Below are 20,080 nucleotides of genomic sequence, written 5' to 3' on the forward strand. Positions count from 1 at the left end.
GAATATATTAAGTGTTAACTGGTTTTCAACTGCTAGCCCCTCTCGTAAACAACTTGGTTTCTCTGTCACCGTAACGAATATCCACAAGTTAAAGAACCTGAATCATTATTAGCGACATTCTTAGCCTTTATAATCGCGTCTGAGAAAGTTAGTAGTTCAAATGTTCCCTTTGTTTGTTTGTTTTTGTTGCCGTTGTTGTTTCTTTTTTAATGTTTTACAATTCCGCGTTTTAGGATATTCCGTCATTCCGCGTTTTAGGATATTCCGTCATTCCGCGTTTTAGGATATTCCGTCATTCCGTGTTTTAGGATATTCCGCCATTCCGTGTTTTAGGATATTCCGCCATTCCGCCATTCCGCGTGCCGTTCCGTCATTCCGCCGAATAGGGTCACCCTTGTCCAACCTTGAGCCTTGTCCACTCGAATGCGTTTTCGTTGATGCATTTTTGCACTTCACGCTCACACGATAGGGCTCTGTTTTCAAATGTCGTTCCACTTTGAACAGCGTTTCAAATACTGTATATGCGGTTTCGATGAAAAGATGAGGGTAACTAGCTTATCGTGGTAACTTAAAACATGCTACAGGAAGCTAACTGAAGTAAAATAAAGAAATCAAGCTAAAAGAAAAAGCAGCTGTACATTTTATTTACAACGTTGCAAAATGTATTTAACATTCATTTCTGAGCGAGGGAAGATTCCTCTCGAACTTACTCATTCCGTACTTGATTACAGGGACAGTAAGTTTCGCTAATCCTCCTCAGTCCTACTCTATATAAGTCATAAAATTGAAGAAAACAAACCTTTGGATTACAGAAGAGAATATAAAAAGACTGAGTTAAAAGCCATTCTGTTTAAAGTAATTTAACCGCAATCGCTCTAAGTACTTCGACACCGTGAAGTAGACTTAATACTACAAACAAGGCGTTAGCGATTTAAGACCAGCTTTTCCTGTGGTTCTCGTTTGAGTTCACATCTTTTTTTACTTTCCAAAGAAAGCTGACATGTATCTGGCTTTATGCATTGAACTGGAGGAGAAATCGTGGCTACGCTAGGTGTTCCACGGTCAGGAAAACAAACTTTAGATTTGCGAAAATTAATAAAGTGAGTAAGTTTAGATTGTGCATAGTACAACACGTTCCGACAAACAACATGTCCTTTGTCTCACGCAGCCATTAAAGACAGTCGAACAAACGCACAGGTTTCTATATGAAAACCAATACAGCTATGGAAATGCCATTTACTCCGTCAATTATGGGAACCATATCGATGACACTCTTTGGCACAACGCCTGAGATTCTTGAGGTTCATCTGAGGATTTTCTCCCAAAGAGATTGCCTCGACTACAGTGTAAAAGCAAGGAGTGGTGTAATCTCGTGAACTTTATATCCGAACTTTTCTGTGTTCCAGTGAAGAGTACAAAGCATGATTACTTCTTTGTAGAAATTACAGTCCAAATCTGAAGGGGGTACGACGTGGTGTTGCAGGGGCTTTGCGTCCTGGTGTGACGATTTGCGATCTGTGATTTAAAGCAAACTTTGTTTCAGTACATTTTTAAAGCGCACTGGTATAACGTCCTTCCCCATTTAGAAATGAACACAACTTACTTTCTTTTGCAACTAGAATAAGAAACCAGTTTATCTTACCACAAATGGCACCGAAAGGAAGGGCAAAGACCAACTTTTAGGGCCAAAATCGTTGCCGGAAAAACGAAAGGGTTCAATTGCAATAGCAACTCTTTCAGTTCAGTTATTGATATGGTTTGGTAGCGACACAGCAAAGTCCACAAATTATTCCCGTCTTTGAACTTTCATGTCTCTCCGTAGACAAATACTTTTTTAATCTGGGCAGCATTCTCACCACAAACATACTCTGCACTGTTCGTAAGCGACAACACCTCACGCAACTCAGAATGCTAAGTTGATAGGGGTACGTCTTAGGCATGAAATCGTGTAGCGTTTTTGTGTTAGAACTCTCTTCATACACCGTTACCTAATTGAGGCTGTTTTAAAAAGGAAACGAAAAGTTAATCACAATTAATGTCGAATGTTTAAAGCTCTGCACGCATTGCGTGCCTGCTTACATTTAGCACTGCACTGACCTGGCTGATGGAGTTTGTTTGGCCAGCTTTTCCTCTTCTCTGGCTTTTATCTGCGCACTAGCAGCCGCCATTTCTTCTTCCATCGCCGACAAATCTTCTCGAGCGCGCCTTCGTTTCTCCTAAACAAAATGCAAAGCAATCAGAGTTAACACAGATTAGGAAAAGAGGATCACTTGATATGTCAACAAGGACGTCGAAAAGCAAACGAAAATGCTACGCTATACTTCGAAGTCGTCGTCTCCTTGAAGCATTTCAGTGCTTTATTTTTGTATTCAAAAGGACAGTGTACTTCATAACATTGGTATAACCCATCGTCATCCAAACCCAGCCTTATCTTTTTGTTCTCTTAGTTGTCTCTTGAAATTCAGGAAGCCAAATCTTGTCCATCGATCAACTTTGTTGGTTTGTTGACCCATTTTAGATCACGCATACTCTACGGAAAGTTCCCTCGGAAACATAACAAGATCTCAAATATGATACTAGCATACGAAGTTAAATGATTTTGTTAACAAAACCATTAAGAACTGACCAGCCTGGATTTCGTGGACTCCTTTACAGTGTAAAACATGGGTCCCAGTTCTGCCAGCCAGTTACCGTCCACAGCTGTGACACATTGCATGTATTCCTGCATTGATAAAATAAAAATGGCTTAAAGACACAGTTTAACGAACAAAACCAGTGAAAGCTCTTCTACAATAGCAAGTCAAACACAGAAACTTTGCTGAAAAGCGCGGTAGGCGAAATTTCGCAGCATTGAGTTCTGGCTTTAAAGGTAGCAACGAGGACCAGTCATATTCCACGCTCTGTTATGTTAGGCAACCAATGTCGAGAACAATGTATTAAATTAATTCAACTTATTCCGAGGAGACTCCAGCCCTATCCCCCACCAGGGGGTAAGGAACTAAGTATTTCAAGGAGACTGCATTCAGCAATGTAATTGGATGACATGGTACCGGTAACTAACTATGCACAATAAAAATAAGAGATGATCGATGAGTATGTGTTTGGCTAGAATATGCTCATTTGGTTAACGGGTAAAAGCAGTCAAACAGTTAAGGTAATATTAATGTATCGAGACATCTTACGTTACGGTGCCACGTGACTATAAAAGAAACGTCAGGTATTATATTTATGTCACAAGTTTGTTTCTCACCTTGGAAGTCATGACAAGTTCATGGTAAACAATGTAGTCTGGTGTGTATCCCATACCAAACAGTGCACTTGTAGGGTGGAGATGGCACGGCATTCCTGTTCTCATGTTAACATACTCTCCGATACCCTGCGGGATAAAAGAATTGGAATAGTTCAACATACTGAAAACACGCCGCCCCCTAGGAGAATCTTCACAGACGAAAAAAAATCTTCCAGTAATAAGCATCCCATCCCCACTCTCTCTATATAAGCCTTCGGCTTGTTATATAATATCTTCCCTAATACTATATATTTGCTTTATACTGTGGAGCTTGCTCTCCACCTTATTTTATCGCGGTATAGGTTTATAAACTGCTATGTTCATTTAGCGACGCTAGAATCTGTTTTGTGTTTCACATCAAATTCAATTTGTTCAGAGAGCACTTAAATTACGTACTTTTAAATATTTTAGACGTAATATCCTTCCTCGATATAAGCCCAACATTTTTTGAAAAAAAAAAAAAAAATTCCTCCAAAACAAAGCTGGCCGGCTAAGACCTCTGTCCTCTTGACAGAAGCCCCGAAAAAAGGTAAGAAAGAGGTGGCACTGACTGATTTACGCTTGTTAGGTCTTTCTCACCTTCAATCTGGCGGCTTGATGAAAGTAGGAAGAGCAGATACATTTCCTGATGACATCCCAGTCATTTCCACAGGATCTGAGCGGCATTTTCTGTTGTATCATGATATCCTTAAGCTGCCCACGGACTTCTCGTACCTATAAAAGAAGAGAAAGAAACCTTTTTTAGGAGTAATGTCGGTACAAAAAATTAATATGTTCAAATCTTTGCGCAAAATATTTTTCCTTACAAAGATTTATTGATCAGTAACACTAATTTTAACTACCATGTATGGGAAATTTGTTGTAGCCAAGATCGTGCAAAACGTTCCTTCGTCTTTATACATGTAAAAAACACTTTGCACAAGACAAAAACGTTATATAAACCAGTATTTGTTCAGGTTAGACTATGTAAAACAAACAAGAAAACAAAATGGTCATAACTCACCTTTCGCATAGCTTTGATATGAATAAAGTGTTCGTTACACCACTGGGCCGAGTAGCTGATAAAACAAAGTAAAAAAAAGAGAGAGAATAAATAAAAGCCTGAAAGCGCACAAATAGCACAGCCAGGAGTTTACAGTAACATTAGGGTGATGCCAATCATGTGCTAAGAATTTTCTCGAAACTGTATGTTTTTTTAGCGATCTTCCTAGCCAAAGCTCGCCTTACAAATGACATACACGCAGATTTGATGTTGATGTGATTGTTTTAGATACAACTGCAATTTTGCTGTAACTGCTATTTTTTCAAAGCGAGGGATCCTCACATTAAACATGACACAGGGGCAATGACGGCCAGGAACTGCGTAGTGTCATTAGCATCAAATCCCAAATGCTTTTGGGTAATTTTCTTGACCTACTTGTTACTCTTCCACTGCATGTAGACGTTAAGATAAGTCAAGTGATCGCTCTCAGGCACAGCGAATTTCTCTCTGGCTGCGTCACTTTCCTCTTCTCTGCCTTTTGGACGAAAAAAGATGGCTGGTACTGATAACATGGACACTATCGTCTGTTGAGAGACAAAAAAACTCCCTGACACTGTTATGGCAAGAATCGTGTTGAACTAAATACAGACTGCGAATCTAACTAGTTATAGTTTTAACTACAGCTGCCCCCGCCTTTATATAACTGTTGTACTACAGTATCAGTAATCAAAGATTCATGAGTACATATTGTCTCCTTCAATGATAATAACTGGACATGGTCAACATTTTGGTCTAAAGTGTGGTAACGTTCATGAACTACCTAAAAAGGTTCTTCTTTAACTGATGTATTGTTACAATGATCCTTGTTGCGTTACACCGTATTATTTTTTTTAAAAAATTACAAGTCATATACAATGTAATTTTTATTTACATTCAAACTTCCTGCGCGACATTTTTACTATTAGCGACTGAAAAAAATACCTTTCGTTGGAACGGAAGTTAGATAAGGACCGCGTACAAATGCAAAATCAAATTTGGCAATAACAACATCAACGCTGACAATGGCAAAGGGATAAGTGTCAACACCGTCTTTATACGTTACGATTCCTGCAGTCCTGTTAACATTTGAACATGATTACTTACAAGGGATTCGTCGCTGCATTCCATATCCACAGCTATGATCACCATCTTGGACAGGGCGGGGTCCAGTGGGAACTCTACCATCTGACGCCCCAGGGGAGTGAGGCTTCCTGTGTTGTCCAGCGCACCTAGAATCCACAGCTGATACATGGAGTTTAAAATGTTGTCCTACAAGTGAACGTTGAAATCAGTACATTTTTCAGAGCTGGCAAATGCATTTTATTTGTTGCCATTTTGTCAAAATGGGACATATCGCTGAAACATGCCCCTTCTGCAGTTTCTTGTACGTGTACACATTGCGATTTTATCCATTCTCAATGTCGCTGCGACATGTTTCTGTAACATGACGGTTTGTTTTTATTCACCTTTGGCAATACCACTGTCCGAAAAACTATCCTGCACTATTATCCTCGCGATCAAACGGAAAAAGCACGTGCAAACTGCATGATAGTTGGTGATAGTCGATATAGTGAGTGAAAGTTCGTGTTCAAACGAGCGGGATAGTTGGAACTCTCATCTTAATTCAACTATCATGACCGTTTGATCAGGGCTGACTTAGTAAACGACCTCTCCCTGCCACTCAATTCAATTACTGCACGAGAAACACGTCCGAGATTCAATATGTTTTGATGACGTCCTTCTAGAGAAATCCGTAGTGTTTCTGATCAGTTGTTTCTCGGTCGTAACAGTTTTTGTGCAAGAGTAAAAAGAAACTAGACGCTACACATGCAGTTTCAAATTTTACGTGCGTGAAAAACTTTAGAGACAATGTATGAACGACTTGCGTAAATATGTACGCGAGCCGTTGATACATTGTCTCTAAAGTTTTTAACGCACGTTAAAAATTACGCGTCAGTGGAAATCCAGCATTAGACGTTTCACTCGCGGAGAATAAAATGCGCGATGTGAGACTTTTTTGTTAGGCAAGCGATTTACCTGAGGAGGCGGGTCCATGAAGTGAAACTCCAGCAGATTTTGAACTCCCAGAGACTTGAGAAGAAGGACAACATTGGCCAAGTTTGTTCGCTGAATTTCTGGCACCGTGGCCACAAGCAGCTCGTTTTTGTAAGAGCTCTCCGTGAAAAGGCGAAAACACTGGCTGAAAACACGGTACACAAAGCAAATATGTTATTTAAAAGGAGAATATTTCAAACATAATAATTCAAACGGAAGGGTTGACGATTGAGAGAGAAGCATTGTGAAAATGAAGTGTTAATAATGTGAAGCGAAAATGGAACTGAAGATTTACAAAGGAGGACAAAATTGTATTCTTTTTTTATTATTTTGGAGGGAACGATTGGATTTCTATTACATACAAACAGGATGACTTGAAATACTCATTGTTATCTCCAGTAAATTTATTAGCATCTTTTGTAGCATCAGTTTTCACCATTAACACCAACGGTCTTTTTTTTTTAATTACATACAAATTCAGTACAAGATGCACATTTACGTTCCTTCTGAATTTAAACTTTTAAAACGCTGTGTTTATCTTGTACTAAACTCACCCAGGCCCGGTCCTGCCTGCTCGTCCAGACCTCTGATTTGCATTGGCCTACAAAAAGGGCAAAACTCAGTAATTAAGTCCGTCTAAATAGAAGATAAAACGCGAAATCCGCTTTACAGAAGCAGTCAGCTGGCACCTGGTCACAGAGGTTGTTCAAAGCACAATTAAGCTAAACACGTATTTGCGTTAACTTCGAATTCACGTTCGCATTGACTAATATTTCTTGTCCAGTTACTCAATAATATACTCTTGTAAATCTCAATAATCTATTTAACATAAAAAAAGCTATAAGAAAGGTTTCAGTTTAAAAAGGGAAATCAGTACGACTTTACGGTGTCAATGGGATGGTAAAATGCAGTACCTGGCTGATGGGGTACACTTGCAAGGCATCCATACCAATCTTGGGATTAAACACTTTTAGCTTGCAGTACCCAGAATCCACAACAAACATGATCCCGTCAACTGTGAATAACAAAACCAAAAAGTCATATTAATGATGAAAATTCGCGCTAAAACAGATGTGAAAATAGAAATGAAACGAATAGTAAAAAGATTTAAAGTGGAGAAATGATCTTTGCAGTGAATTGCAATTAAAGAAATTGCAAAGAAAGAAACCAGAAAAATTCTGGCTTCAACAGGATTCGAACCCGTGACTTCCGCGAATACCGGTGCAATGCACTGCCAACTGAACTATTGAGGAGCTCACGGGTTCGAATCCCGTTGAAGCCAGAATTTTCTCTGGTTTCTTTCTTTGCAATTTTGCAATTCACTGCGAAGATCATTTCTTCACTCTACATCTCATCCGCAGTTCACATATATGAATTATTTCATATACTTTACGTCAGTAAAAAGATTATGCATTATTATTGTCCCCGCGTGTTAACATGTAAATCAGAGTGAATATTCGATGATGTGTTTTGGTGGTCTGAAATGGATCTACAGAATGGCAATTTTTTTGACAAGAGAAGTACAAAGTATCAAGATCTCAACCAAAAGCTTAACGCTATCTTAAAGTCCTTAAAGTTATAAGCTAATAAACAAACCATAAACAGATGGTAGGATAACTTTCAAAGTAATTACATACCTGTAAGTGAAGTTTCTGCAATGTTGGTAGCCACGATACATTTCCTGACTCCATCAGGCGCCTTTTGAAATATCTTGGCTTGCAAGTCTGACGGCAACTGTGAGTAAATAGGCAGTACTGCTAATGGAGGCGTCTCGTCTATCTCGTCTAGACGCTCTGTTAATACAAAGACAGTGAATCTTACTGGATGCTGTAAGCATCAGTTTTGCAATGCTATTCTAAAAACAGTCGAAAGAAGGCGTGTTCAAAAATGGATTTGAATTAGCCGTGGTGTTTTCCTGTCGACAGTTTCAAGGAACAAGACGTGGCAAAAAGCACATAAGCCAAGTGACGATTAACCAATCAGAGTGACTTTGACGTCCGTCCTTTCAGCCAATCAGGCGACAAACCGAAACCAATTGTGACTGGCTGATGCTAGTTTTCCCGCACTTTCCACTAATAACACCTTTAAGTGCGAAACGCTGTACTGATTGCTTACATGATGACTTGGCCTAACACAATTCAAGCTATGCTGTGCGAATATTGCTAAGTGACGATAACGCTTCTTGCAGTACTGTTTCTTTATACTTCGCAAGAAAGTCGAAATATAAGCTCGTACGTTCCCGCACAGTAAATGGAAATCTGACAGAATAAAATTATCTGTAAGTCCAGAAGTTACTGTCTTGGTTGACAAACCTGTAATAAGATCGCAAGTGACTTCAATATCCTCTTGACCAGGCATGAAGATCAAAATATCGCCTACAATGCAACAAAATACATGCGAGTGAAAGGAGATAAATGACACAATAGTCTGAAGTGCAAATTTAAGAGCGCATCAGACTTGTGTTAGTCCGATCGAGCAGCACTCAAAACACGCTCCAAACAGTGGATTTCTGGAAGGACAAATAAAGAATGCATTCAGTTGAAAGTTGTGCGCGAGAAACCGTCTGAGTGTTTGAATTTTTTGGAAACCCCGAGGTTCAAATAAATCTCGAACATAGGAATTCTGCCCATAAATATACGTATCCCTTTAAAAAAACACATCCGCAGATTTGTCTTATTTCATTTATCAGAAAGAGAGGCTTTGCATAAGCAAATAAAGTCATTTCTTTGGATTTTCCGTCGTTTGAGTCAAGTCTTATGTGCTTTCGAAAGCTTTAAAGAATGCTGAAAACCAAGTGAAACACTAGCATTGCAGATTTTTTAGACTCAACTTTATGTACTTACCTTTGGCCGGTGTAAGGTGGATCTGTAAGGCCTGTTTGACAGCGCCATCCACATAATCTTCAACCACGTTCTTGCTGAACAGAATATCCACAGGAAAGGTCCGACCAGGAATCTAAAAAATTAAAATGAAACGTTTTTCTTGTACTACTTCTGCCAAAAATGACAAAATTTCGCAGTTATTATGGTCAGAGGTGTCGCTAAGCAACATGACGTGACGCTACCGCGTTATACTGACGTTGCTAATCTCCGAGTCCTTGCGTGTGGTCGTAATCATTTCTGATTGGATAATGACAATCGGAAATTCTACGAGTGCTTTTAAGAAGAATTGCTAAAACCAAAAAGGTTCTCTGACTGGTGGACTAAGGAAGCAAAGATAAAACAGGACAATGCTTACCTGAAATGTGGGAACATTCCCAAAGAAGTCGGCAAATTTTTGAGCGTCCATAGTTGCAGACGTAACAATGAGTTTCATGTCTCTTCGGCGAGAAATGACCTGAGAGTGCAAATCAAAATCTTCCGGTTATTACAAGTACAAGTCATTTGTAAAAACCATGGTCAGAAAAAAGATGCATTCGGTAAGTGAGGGTAGAAAAACACAAACGGCTGCTAGATAAACAGTTATTTCTATTTTACGCACGATTTGGATAACTTAAAAATATCAAATCTACTTTACAGTGCGAAGCGCCTCACCGTGGCCACCCAACAAACTTTTTTACAAGTGTGCTATCGTAATAACATCATCTCTTCGACGAACACGCCTCCTTGCAAAGTTGTATATGATTCAATAGATACTCGTTACTTCGCATTTATCAACAAGATGGCACTTGTAAAAAAGTTTGTTGGGTGGCCACGGTAAGGCGCGTCGCACTGTAAGTGGACACCTTTGAAACAAGAATAAATTATTCACCTAGAAGGGGTGCAATGGAATGTTTAAGTCGTAGTGTTTGTATGGTACATAGTTAATATAGGGAAATGGTTAGGAAGCCCGGCAAACATCAAAGGAGCAAACAAAGAGGCCAAGATTTATGTTGGAAGGTCCACGACCCTGCACATCTTTTGTTTTGCGCTCATACACTATGCATGAATTACGTAATCGCAATGTTTTTATTGGTTAGTTACATGAACACACGTAACCACCTATTGTATTTTGTCAGGTTTTGTGCAGGGTCAACCCCCAAAATAGCGAACAAAAACATACAACAAAGAACTTTGTAGGGATTCCTAACCATTTCCCTCTATTAACTATGTATGATATTAACATCTCACATCTCTAAGCAGACCAAACAGTACATCTGTGTTCAGTGATCTTTCGTGAGCCTCGTCCATTATAACAACACTGTAATGATCAAGGTCTGGTTCACGGAGGGACTCTCGCAGAAGAATACCGTCTGTCATGTACTTGATCATTGTACTCTGAAAATAACATAGGTACAATTGTATAAAATTTTGGCTATGCAAGGTGTGCTCTGGTTGGCCGCGTAGTCGTTTTGCAAAACTCAAGCCATGTAAACACAGTTGCGACGTGTAACTGCTTTCTGCTGGGTTTTATGTTATAAAAGAAATTTAAAACGGTCTCAGTTTGCAAAGGGTGATAAAAACACGAGAGGAAGTTTGGGAGATTTCTAAAATTCTTATGTACATGTAAGTCCTTCATGCTATTCGTTTAACATACATGCAAGCTATTGTATCTCCAAAGTTTTCTCTCGTGTTTTCATCAGACTATGTTAACTTCGGCGCTTCTTTAACAAGTAAATGCATCAGCAATAAAAGATTTCTTGGAATGGAAAGCGATTTCACTCGGTCGAACTGTCGGTCGATGGGCGGTAAATCTTCTTTTTGTACTTTCCGCTGACCAGTGCATAAGGCTTGCGTGTGAACTTTATGTTATGGCACACAGCGGTCAAACGCAGCGCGCGTGCGCAGTTACTGTGCAATTCCCGCCAAACTTCTCCATACAAAGTCTTAAATTTTCCGAAAACTTTCGCTTTAAAGCCAAAAGTTAACGCCGTCCCTGGAAAGTTAAGGTTTATACGCCGCTTATGGATTGGAAATTTAACAATTTCCTACAAAAGTTTGCACACTTTCGAGACAAATTTTCAGAAAAGTTCGAGGCGCCGAAAAACCGGAGGTGACGTCATTTTTACGTTTGACCGCTGTGTGATGTTATGGTTAAATTAGAGGCTAGTAGAAGGCGGCGTTTTTTATTAGACTTCATATGCAGTCGGTTCATAGTAGCTGGAAGAAATTCTGTCACCAGCAGGGTGACCGTTGTGAAAAAAAGTTTTACAATTTATTATTTTCAACCGAACTACCCGTTTCCTACCTCCGAGGTGACATCTTCAAATCGAATGGCATATCCAACTTCTTCCCCCAGTTTACATCCAAACTCTTCACTGACTCGCTTAGCTACTGACATGGCGGCCACTCGTCGAGGCTGTGTACACCCAATCATGCCATAATTTGTGTAACCATCCTCGTGCATATACTGCAAGGTTAGAGAAGACAAAGACGTTAAATTAACCACAGTAGCAATGATACTAATTATTTCAAACAACGTTTTAAGACAACTTAAGAGGACTTAGGGCAGTATTTAAGGATAAACAATCTTGCTATGAGAAACTACTGACAAAAGCAGACATACCATCGTTGTACAACAGGCGATTACAGGACATTGCCATCTTTATGTATAAAGTTAAGCATAAATTGCTGCCCGAGAGACTCAGTAATCTTTTCCAATTTGACAGTGGCTTATATAATTTTAGAAAACGTGAATTTGTTCAACCCCGATTCTCTTCGGTAACATTTGGCAAACACTCTCTTTGATACCTAGGGCCCAAACTGTGGAATGCTTTTACACCTAGATCAAGAAATTTACCCTCTTTAAAACAATTCAAATGCGTTATACGTGGTCGGGACCTCACTGCGCTGGCTGCTAATATCAGTGACTGTCGGGGATGCAAACTATGTCAACAGTTAACATTATATGACATAATTTTTACTTTTAACATAATTTTAATTCTTATATTTTAATATAGTTAAAGAAACAGAATTTAAATATATTTGTACTTAGGTTTTTTTTAAATGTATATAAATATTTTCTTTTTTATATATATTAATTACGTTTTTTTAGTTAGGCAGGTCAGGTGTCCGCAATTAGTAGAGGGGACTTTTCCCCTCAGCTACTACAGATTTGACACGTTAATAAAGTTGTTATTATTATTATTACTGGTAGAAAAACGGGAGGCAGCAAATTCTTTACAAAGTAAATCTACAGCGATTTAAGAGGTATTCAGCATATGAAACAGTCAGCTGTTTGCGGTTATGGATACGAGCCTTTAAATGTTTTCATGCTAGATGAGTAAACGTTTCTAATAAAAACTCTGGTCAAAATAGAGGGCTGTGAACAGTCTAAATCAACATCGAATGGACAAATCCCTGCCAGAAATTTTTTCTTGAGAAGACTCGTTTTCCTGTGAAAGGTCCATTTCTGTTCTTACCTGAGTGAGCTGCGTTGTTTTACCAGATCCTGTTTCACCAACGACAACAACAACCTGGTTATCTCTTACAATGTTCAGTAGCTGGGGAGAAAAAGCAGTGGATTTTTTTTTTCACGATAGAAAAGAAATATTGGACGCAAACTTAAAGCGGCGTGCTTCAAAGAATTAATCTTTTATGTGAGTTTTGATATGAACGAAGAAATCGCGAAAACTAAGTACACTTGCAACTTGATTTGAATGCTAATGGTATCAATTTTGTGTCGCAAAATATAGCCCCGCCAAAACGCAAAATTGAGTTTTAGTCCCCTTTAAATGATACTGGATTAATATTGAGTGATGAAAATTGAATGGGAAGCTGCGAACAATCGGAGCAAACATTTTGGATCGCTGTCCTCGTGTAATTCGCTTCCTATTCTAAAATCGCCGTGAAACATGTACTTGTCAACTTGAGCTTTATAGAGAGGTTTGTTAACGGTTGTACAATTTTGAGTCTTACCTCCTCTCTTATGGCAAATATGGGCAGGTACTGCCTCTGTTCCTTGAGAGATTTCTTGGAAGCGAACTCACTGCTGGCTTCACTTTTGTCTTTCATGTGTTTAGCAAACTTCTGATGACCCTTGTAATCTTCTTCACCTCCTTTTGTATCCTAAACAACAATCATGTCCGTTGTAAGCTGCAGTTAAACCTGATTACTCTAGCGTAAAAGTAATCATAGTATCTTGGATTAAGTGCCTACATGTACAATTATTGTGTTTGAAATAAAATGTTTGTGTGTTTTAACACAGCTTAGTATCTCCAAAAAACAAAATAATAATGATCTAATATGAGAAAATGGGGACCACCAAAAATGCGCAAATTTAAATCAGTGTTTTTTTTTTTTTTTTTGGGGGGGGGGTGAACTTCGGTAATTTCTTGACAGTCTCTGTCTTTGCTATTCTTTATACGCACGATTTTGGAGTTAAAATATTAAAAATATGCGCGCCGGCGCGCCTGTAATATGGTCAACTTGTTCCCGCACCAAATGGAACCACTTAACAGGGCGACGAACAAAACTTCCGGGCCAAGAGAAAACGTTTTCGCAGCATTGTTGCGTCACCCAGTGAAAAAAAAGGAAAAACCATTTCACGGGAACTTTAATTATACTATACCTCCTCTTCCTCTTTTTTCACTCCCAAAATGTTGCCGAGTTTTGTTCCTGCCAGCTCCCAGTGTTTGTGTTGAGATTTCTGCCGCTCCTTCTGTTCTCTGTGTACACGAACAACGTGGCAGCCTTTTCTTGAAATCATGGCCATGTCTGATGTAGAATCCTGTTCACAATTTGTTGAAAGTCATGCACTTGTTAGAAATAGATGTCTCTTTGCTTGAATCAAATAAGACACAAGGATGACTGGGCTACATGCTACTAAAGCACATGCACTTTATTACCATAATGGTAAATTAATAGGACTGAATGAAGTCCAATTCGATCTGTATGACTGAGGGATTAAAAAATCGGACGAAGGCGTGGCGGGAGTGCAATTTGTTTAATCATGGGAATGATTACAGACAAAATTGGACAACACTAAGTTTTGTTATCATTTACTAACTGTTGCCAATTAGTCAATACTATAACAAACGTTTATTAACTATAACCAAAAAAACAACATTAAAGTTGAGTCTGCTTTTGACCGAGATGTGTAAGATACCAAAAACAGAGAGAGAAAAACCAGCACATACTGTCCAATTACAAGTAAATCTGCCATTTACTTGGCTCAATTAAAAAAAAAAATTGTTATGTGTCAGACCTTTCATTTAGTTTGATCAGCGATCAATATATTAACAATTGCCAGACTATAAATTACAATTATACAGTAGAAATTTTCTAATTTCTTAAACCTCCACGAAGGAAACAAAAATTGGTTAAAAAAAATCGTAGGAGTACGAAAAATGGCGGTAAAACTGCAGTGTGTGATTGAGTGAAGCAAATCAAAGAAAAACGACTTTAGGCTTTGATAAAAAAGACGTCATGACACAACATTTTACTATTATACACTCTGTGTTCATACACAGACTTGTAAACAGTTGCAAAGAAAGAAATGTACTGTATCCACACAGCTGTGCACTGATAGGCTATCAGTGCCCTGAGATCTGTATTTCTTTTAACTTAAAGCCTGGGCTTTGTCACGTAATTTTAGGCAATTTTGGCCCTGACCAACCGTTCATAGAATTTACTGGAACAACACAATAACAACTTAAAACTGTACATAGAAGAACTCAAAAGAAACACAGAAAGGCCAAAAAGGGTAATGGATGGGCAAAATGTGAGAAGATTAAAACGGCTTGCGTTCGGGTAAATTCGAAAAACGTCAGCCCGACTTTTTTCAAGTTTATCTCAATTTGTATAAAAGTGTCAGTTACAATGCTCGAAAATTATCTTTGTTTGTTATGTGGCCGTGATTCTGCCAATGAAAGACTTTGCTTTGCCAATTTAAAGTTTAGAGCTCTTAATTAACGAAAATAAAGAGAATTACCTATAATACCGTGACATAGCCCCTTTAAAGAAGTAAAAAAATCATAGTAAAATACAAATAAACAAACAAAAGACAAACAAACAATTAGCTTTAATCACAGTACCTTGACTGGAATGACTGGTTCAGGTTGTTTTGTGAAGACAATTCTTCCATCCAAGAAAGGTGGGACTATGTTATGAACCAAGAGGTGGACTCGCGCTTCCTGGTCATCTTCAAAATCATCGTCAACCTCTAACTTCTGCACTACGCCACTTGTCAACATTCTGTTGGTTTCCCACAAGTCATTATCCTAAAAATAAAGAGTTGCTTTGAATTGTGCATGACGAATTTGAATGATCTTCATATGAAAAAAAATAATTTTATTTCAGTTGGTCGCACAAATGCTGTTATACGTACATGTCCATTGTTAATTTACCTTGCTAAGCAGTGCATGCAGAATGAAAGGTGCTTATAACATGATGCCTTCTAAATCATTCAAGAAATTTCTTGGGTTGAAGTCAATTCAAGTCTGAGTCTTGTATTATAAACTATATGACCTTTGGAATATCTGACATGTGCATGTATCGATCAGCTCTTAATGTTGTACAGATTTTTACCTTGTTGATCTGACGCTGTTGTGCAGACATCCTCTTCACTGCCTTTTTAGCCATGTTTTCTTCCTTCTTCTTTGTATATTCATCACTGACATCAGCAAATGGATTCTGAGTTTCGTCATAGCCAGAGTCCATATCATACCAGGCACGGTCAAGCCTCTACGGTGAAAAATAAAGTATATATAAATATATTACACAATGTTGAATCTCAAAATTATGGTTTCTTTTCGTTTAATTATAATCACCTAAAACAAAAAAAAAGTCTTCAACTTTTAACAGCAAAACCAAGCTCCAGTCTTGATCCAGATTGCTTTAAATTTGCACAAATTATTTAAAAGTTGAGCAGTGAGATGAGGACTTAATTTACCTTCAGTTGACAGAAAACCAGTCTAAAATATTGTAGTCTGGTGAAATACGTAAATTTGCTTTTACAAAACACAGGTTTACCCAAACGTTAAGGTAACGACAGGTCTGGAGCACAGAAACAGCCTGATGCCAACCCTACACCTGTATGTCCTCGTCGTGGGAGACAGAAACGGGTAGTGCCAGCTAACAGGGCTGTGGCAAACTGTGTGTGGGGCTAGCAACCCCATCACAGTAGATAATTGCTACGGAAACTGAGGATCAAAAAAATACACAACCACAGCCTGATGCACAATTCAATAATAGAATTGAATTTGTTTACGGCGACTACCTTTTGTTCTTCCTCCCACTCATCCTTGCCAACATCTGAGGGGAAACGTGATTCACTGTCATCGTCAGTGCCTATAACAGAATATTAAGCTTCCGTAAATCAACTGATGCTGTTAGTTAATCAAGGGTCATCACAAAGTGTGACGCAGCATAGCATGCGATCCATTCGGGTTACCCTAGATAGCACTTTGGTTAGCCTAAATAGTACTCTGGTTAGCCTGTAGTTACCTAAAGGTAGCTTGTGGTTAGCCCGCTTTTCTATTTGGAGTAGGGATTTCTGCCTCACATGCCTCGCCTTGTGCGCCTTGCTGCCTTGCCTCGCATGCCTTGCACGCATTGTTTTGCACATTTCGCAGGCGCTGCCCAAACTGACCCGGGTAAATTTGAAAACGCATCTGTTTTCACCCGGATAGGCCGACCGTCCACACTGAAAAGGCGTTTTCGGTCACCCAAACCAGTACTTTTCAAAAATGCTCTTCAAAGTGGGCAAATTTAAAAAAGCTGGCTAAGTGGTGTAGTGTGGACGATGAAAACGGGCGAAACTGGACTTTTTGAAAACGCTGACATCAAATAGCCATGTACATGTACATGTATTCTCTGTCAAAACAAAAGGATTAATTAGCTTAACAACAGCTCTGTGCATGCGTTGTAACTTTGGGTGCAGTGAAGCGTGTCGTTTTCAAATTTACCTGGGTTAATGTGGACGGAAAACATAAATTTACAACATTTTCAAATTTCTCTGTTTTCAAATAATATACTCGGGTTAATGAGGATAGGGACTGAGTCAGTAAGACTAAATATTCATGGTTTCAAGAATGCCAGCATCCAAGAGGATATTTATTTCTGGTAGCTCTATAAATTCTCCTCTCTATTTACTTTAAAACAATAAATTTATCTACAATGTACACTGATTTTCAAATAACTTTTTTTGACTGTTTGTCAAAGTGTAGCCTCCCACACAGACATTTTCAGATCGTGTTTCACTCCAACCTAAGGCTAGTCAAAGTGCTGTGTATTATTTATTGTATATTGTAAATATTATCTTACGTTTTCCTTTAGAGAATCTCGGTGTGGCTCCAGTGCTTCTGCGATCATCTTCCCAAACATTGTATTTATGTGTCGGTGTAAAACGAGGAGTATCATCAACTCGGCGGTGAGATCTGGGAGAATTACATTGTATAATAACACTAAATAAATACTGTAGATGGTGTTAAGTGTTAAGCATGTTCTGCTTGTTACGTTTAGTTGTGGAAGTGAATGGTTCAGTATCAGCCGCAAGGTTCAAATGAAGTTTTGTGATTGATTTTAGTTTGACCCCAATTCGCTGGCTCATGACAGTTGATTTGGAATGGCTTTCTGAGCACGCATTAAAAATTGCATTTGGCTATAGACAAAAAGAAATTGTTTTTTTTTTCTTTCTGTTCTACAAAGCCTATGTGAATCAACAAAAATCCATTACTTGACTTGTGAATTCCACGTTATCGTGAATTCCGATATCGGTTTTTCAAGTGAAATTTAATGTGGAATTCACCAGTCAGGTAATGGATTTTCCTATACAATCATATTATGTGCATCAGATACATGCAGAGTGAGTACCTGCGTTGAATGAAGAAATACCTGTCAACAAATGCCAGAAAAAGATCACCCATAATATGTCAAAGTTGGTTTTCATCATATTAAAGAGCTCAAATTGTGGGTAAGACTGAAGTATTTTCTGTTTCAATGTTCATTGACTTTACATTCGATAAAGAAGACTTCCTTAAGACTCAACTTTGGATTTTTGACTCAACTTTGGATTTTCTTTGATTTACTTTCAAAAAACTTTTTTCCAACATTTGAGTTGTTAAACTCGGGGTGCGGCTTATATGCGGGTGTTTACGGTACATGACGAATATTATGGCAGACCATGTTCTGAAACATAATAATAACATTTCAAAATGCCCTGGCTTTCTATTGAATTTGAAGCATTTTGCAGATGATGATGTATTTACCTTCGTTCACTTCTCATGTCTTCACTAATTGATCTACTGGGTGACGGCATTTCCCATTTGGATCTGCTTGGTGTTGACTCTTCTTCATCCCAACTACTCCGTGAAGGAGTTCTAATATCTGAGACCAAGATGTTAATATTAAATACATGTACATGTCTGTCAGGTTGACAATTCTTTGATTTACCATTTTCATAAATTTAGACAATTGCATGCTTTAGTTAGCCTGCATCATATCACAGATGAACTAAACCCCGGTATAGTCCATCTGCGCGACGGCGCCCAAAAGCCTGTTCCGCTATCCCGCAAGTTTTGTAAGGATCAGTGTATTCATTTCTGATTGGCTAGTTTCATATTACTTTCAAACATGCTTTGCCATTACACAAAATCAAATGAAAACTGGTCACGCAAGACATGCTAAGCTAAAAATTAATTTTATTTTGAAAGAAAGAATAAATTTATTTTGTTAAATAAAATAAAAAAATCAAAGATTTGCCATAGCCTGTTGGCAATTCATGATGTATTATGACCAAAGAATTGGATTTAATTGCGTAGCAGTCAAGGTGTACTTGGGGGGGGGGGGGGATTGAGTACATCTACTCAGAGTTACATATTTGCATTGCTTGGATTTGTCAGCAGAAATTACCTTTCGACTTGTGCCTTGGGGTGTAACCTTCATCTCTTGTCGATCTGCTGCTTCTGTATGGAGTTTCTTCCCATTCACTTCGGCTTGATCTTGGCTCCTTATAATAATTACCCTTGTCATCTCGAGATCTACGACTACTTTGCTCTCCTTTATCATACCTCTTTTTGTCTCGATCATCATATTTGTCTCTTCTATCCCTATAACCCTCTCTGTCTTTTCTAGAGTCTCTTTCCTCTTTGTCTTTCTTAGATTGCGCATACACACCGCCTCTTCGAGTTTCACGGTCCCTTTCAAGTCTCAGAAGTTGTTTTTCTCTTATTTCTTCATTAACACCTCCAGTATGCGAAGGAGTTTCTACCAATCCAGTCCTGTAATGACGTGATCTCGATTTATTTCCTGAACTAATTCTCGCCTGTCCTTGAAGCTCATCATCTCTCGCATCCGACTCTTCCAAATCTGCTTCACGATTCGAGGAAAGAGCTCTCACTTTTTTCGTTTTATCGCCTTCTTCTTCTAGCTTTCTCTTTCGTTTCTCTTCAGCGAGCTTCTGTAGTCCTAACACGCTTTCCTTGGGAGGTTGAGTCGTTTTCTTGCTGCTGCCTTTTAAGATCAAGCCTCCAACAACAGAGTGAACATGTGTACCTTCGAGTCTGTCTGTAGAAGAATCGTCGAATCCGATGTCTGCCATGATGGTGAAAGAGTAAGCAACTTAATCAAGGAATAATAAGACTAACCAAAGCTGGAAAACAACTGATAATCCAATAATCTGGCCTTGAAAGGTAAAGAGTTTTAAACGAAATTACAACGTCAAGTTTGTCATCTGTCCGCCATTTTATTTCTTCGTTCGTTCCCAGATCTTGCGCCACTAAAAAGAGAAAGCCTGGGAATGAACGCCATAAAAAATTGCGTGACTTTGCGTGACGCCGGTAAAGGAACCAAAAATCA

The 20,080-nt window shown here is 38.7% G+C and overlaps 1 protein-coding gene across 1 annotated transcript; it reads right to left on the reverse strand.

Annotated features, from left to right (window-relative positions):
• Positions 1-617: 617 nt before the first annotated feature.
• LOC144649945 (pre-mRNA-splicing factor ATP-dependent RNA helicase PRP16-like) lies at positions 618-19,986 on the reverse strand. Its single transcript, XM_078509534.1, has 26 exons — positions 19,136-19,986; positions 18,493-18,610; positions 17,549-17,661; positions 16,503-16,573; positions 15,812-15,967; positions 15,319-15,504; positions 13,854-14,012; positions 13,202-13,351; positions 12,706-12,786; positions 11,532-11,693; positions 10,475-10,621; positions 9,603-9,701; positions 9,209-9,320; positions 8,678-8,740; positions 8,003-8,158; positions 7,280-7,380; positions 6,920-6,966; positions 6,348-6,510; positions 5,415-5,579; positions 4,707-4,855; positions 4,293-4,347; positions 3,869-4,003; positions 3,251-3,376; positions 2,627-2,722; positions 2,098-2,216; positions 618-1,515 (listed from the first exon to the last, which is right to left on the reverse strand). The coding sequence occupies exons 1-26, from the start codon at positions 19,821-19,823 to the stop codon at positions 1,443-1,445; spliced, it is 3,690 nt and encodes a 1,229-aa protein (XP_078365660.1). The 5' UTR covers positions 19,824-19,986; the 3' UTR covers positions 618-1,442.
• Between the last annotated feature and the right edge of the window lie 94 nt (positions 19,987-20,080).

Source organism: Oculina patagonica, chromosome 4 (genome assembly GCF_052425735.1).
Source record: "Oculina patagonica isolate OP01 chromosome 4, crgOcupat, whole genome shotgun sequence".
NCBI lineage: Eukaryota > Metazoa > Cnidaria > Anthozoa > Scleractinia > Oculinidae > Oculina > Oculina patagonica.

What these genes read in the sequence shown, in the direction of transcription:
- LOC144649945 (XM_078509534.1), bottom strand. Translation starts at nt 19,823, where the DNA reads ATGGCAGACATCGGATTCGACGATTCTTCTACAGACAGACTCGAAGGT. An exon ending in TGAAAAAAGAGGAAGAGGAG is followed by an intron (nt 13,352 to 13,853) that starts GTATAGTATAAT and finishes ATTGTTGTTTAG; the next exon opens with GATACAAAAGGAGGTGAAGA. An exon ending in AATGCAGCGACGAATCCCTT is followed by an intron (nt 4,856 to 5,414) that starts GTAAGTAATCAT and finishes GTCTCTCAACAG; the next exon opens with ACGATAGTGTCCATGTTATC.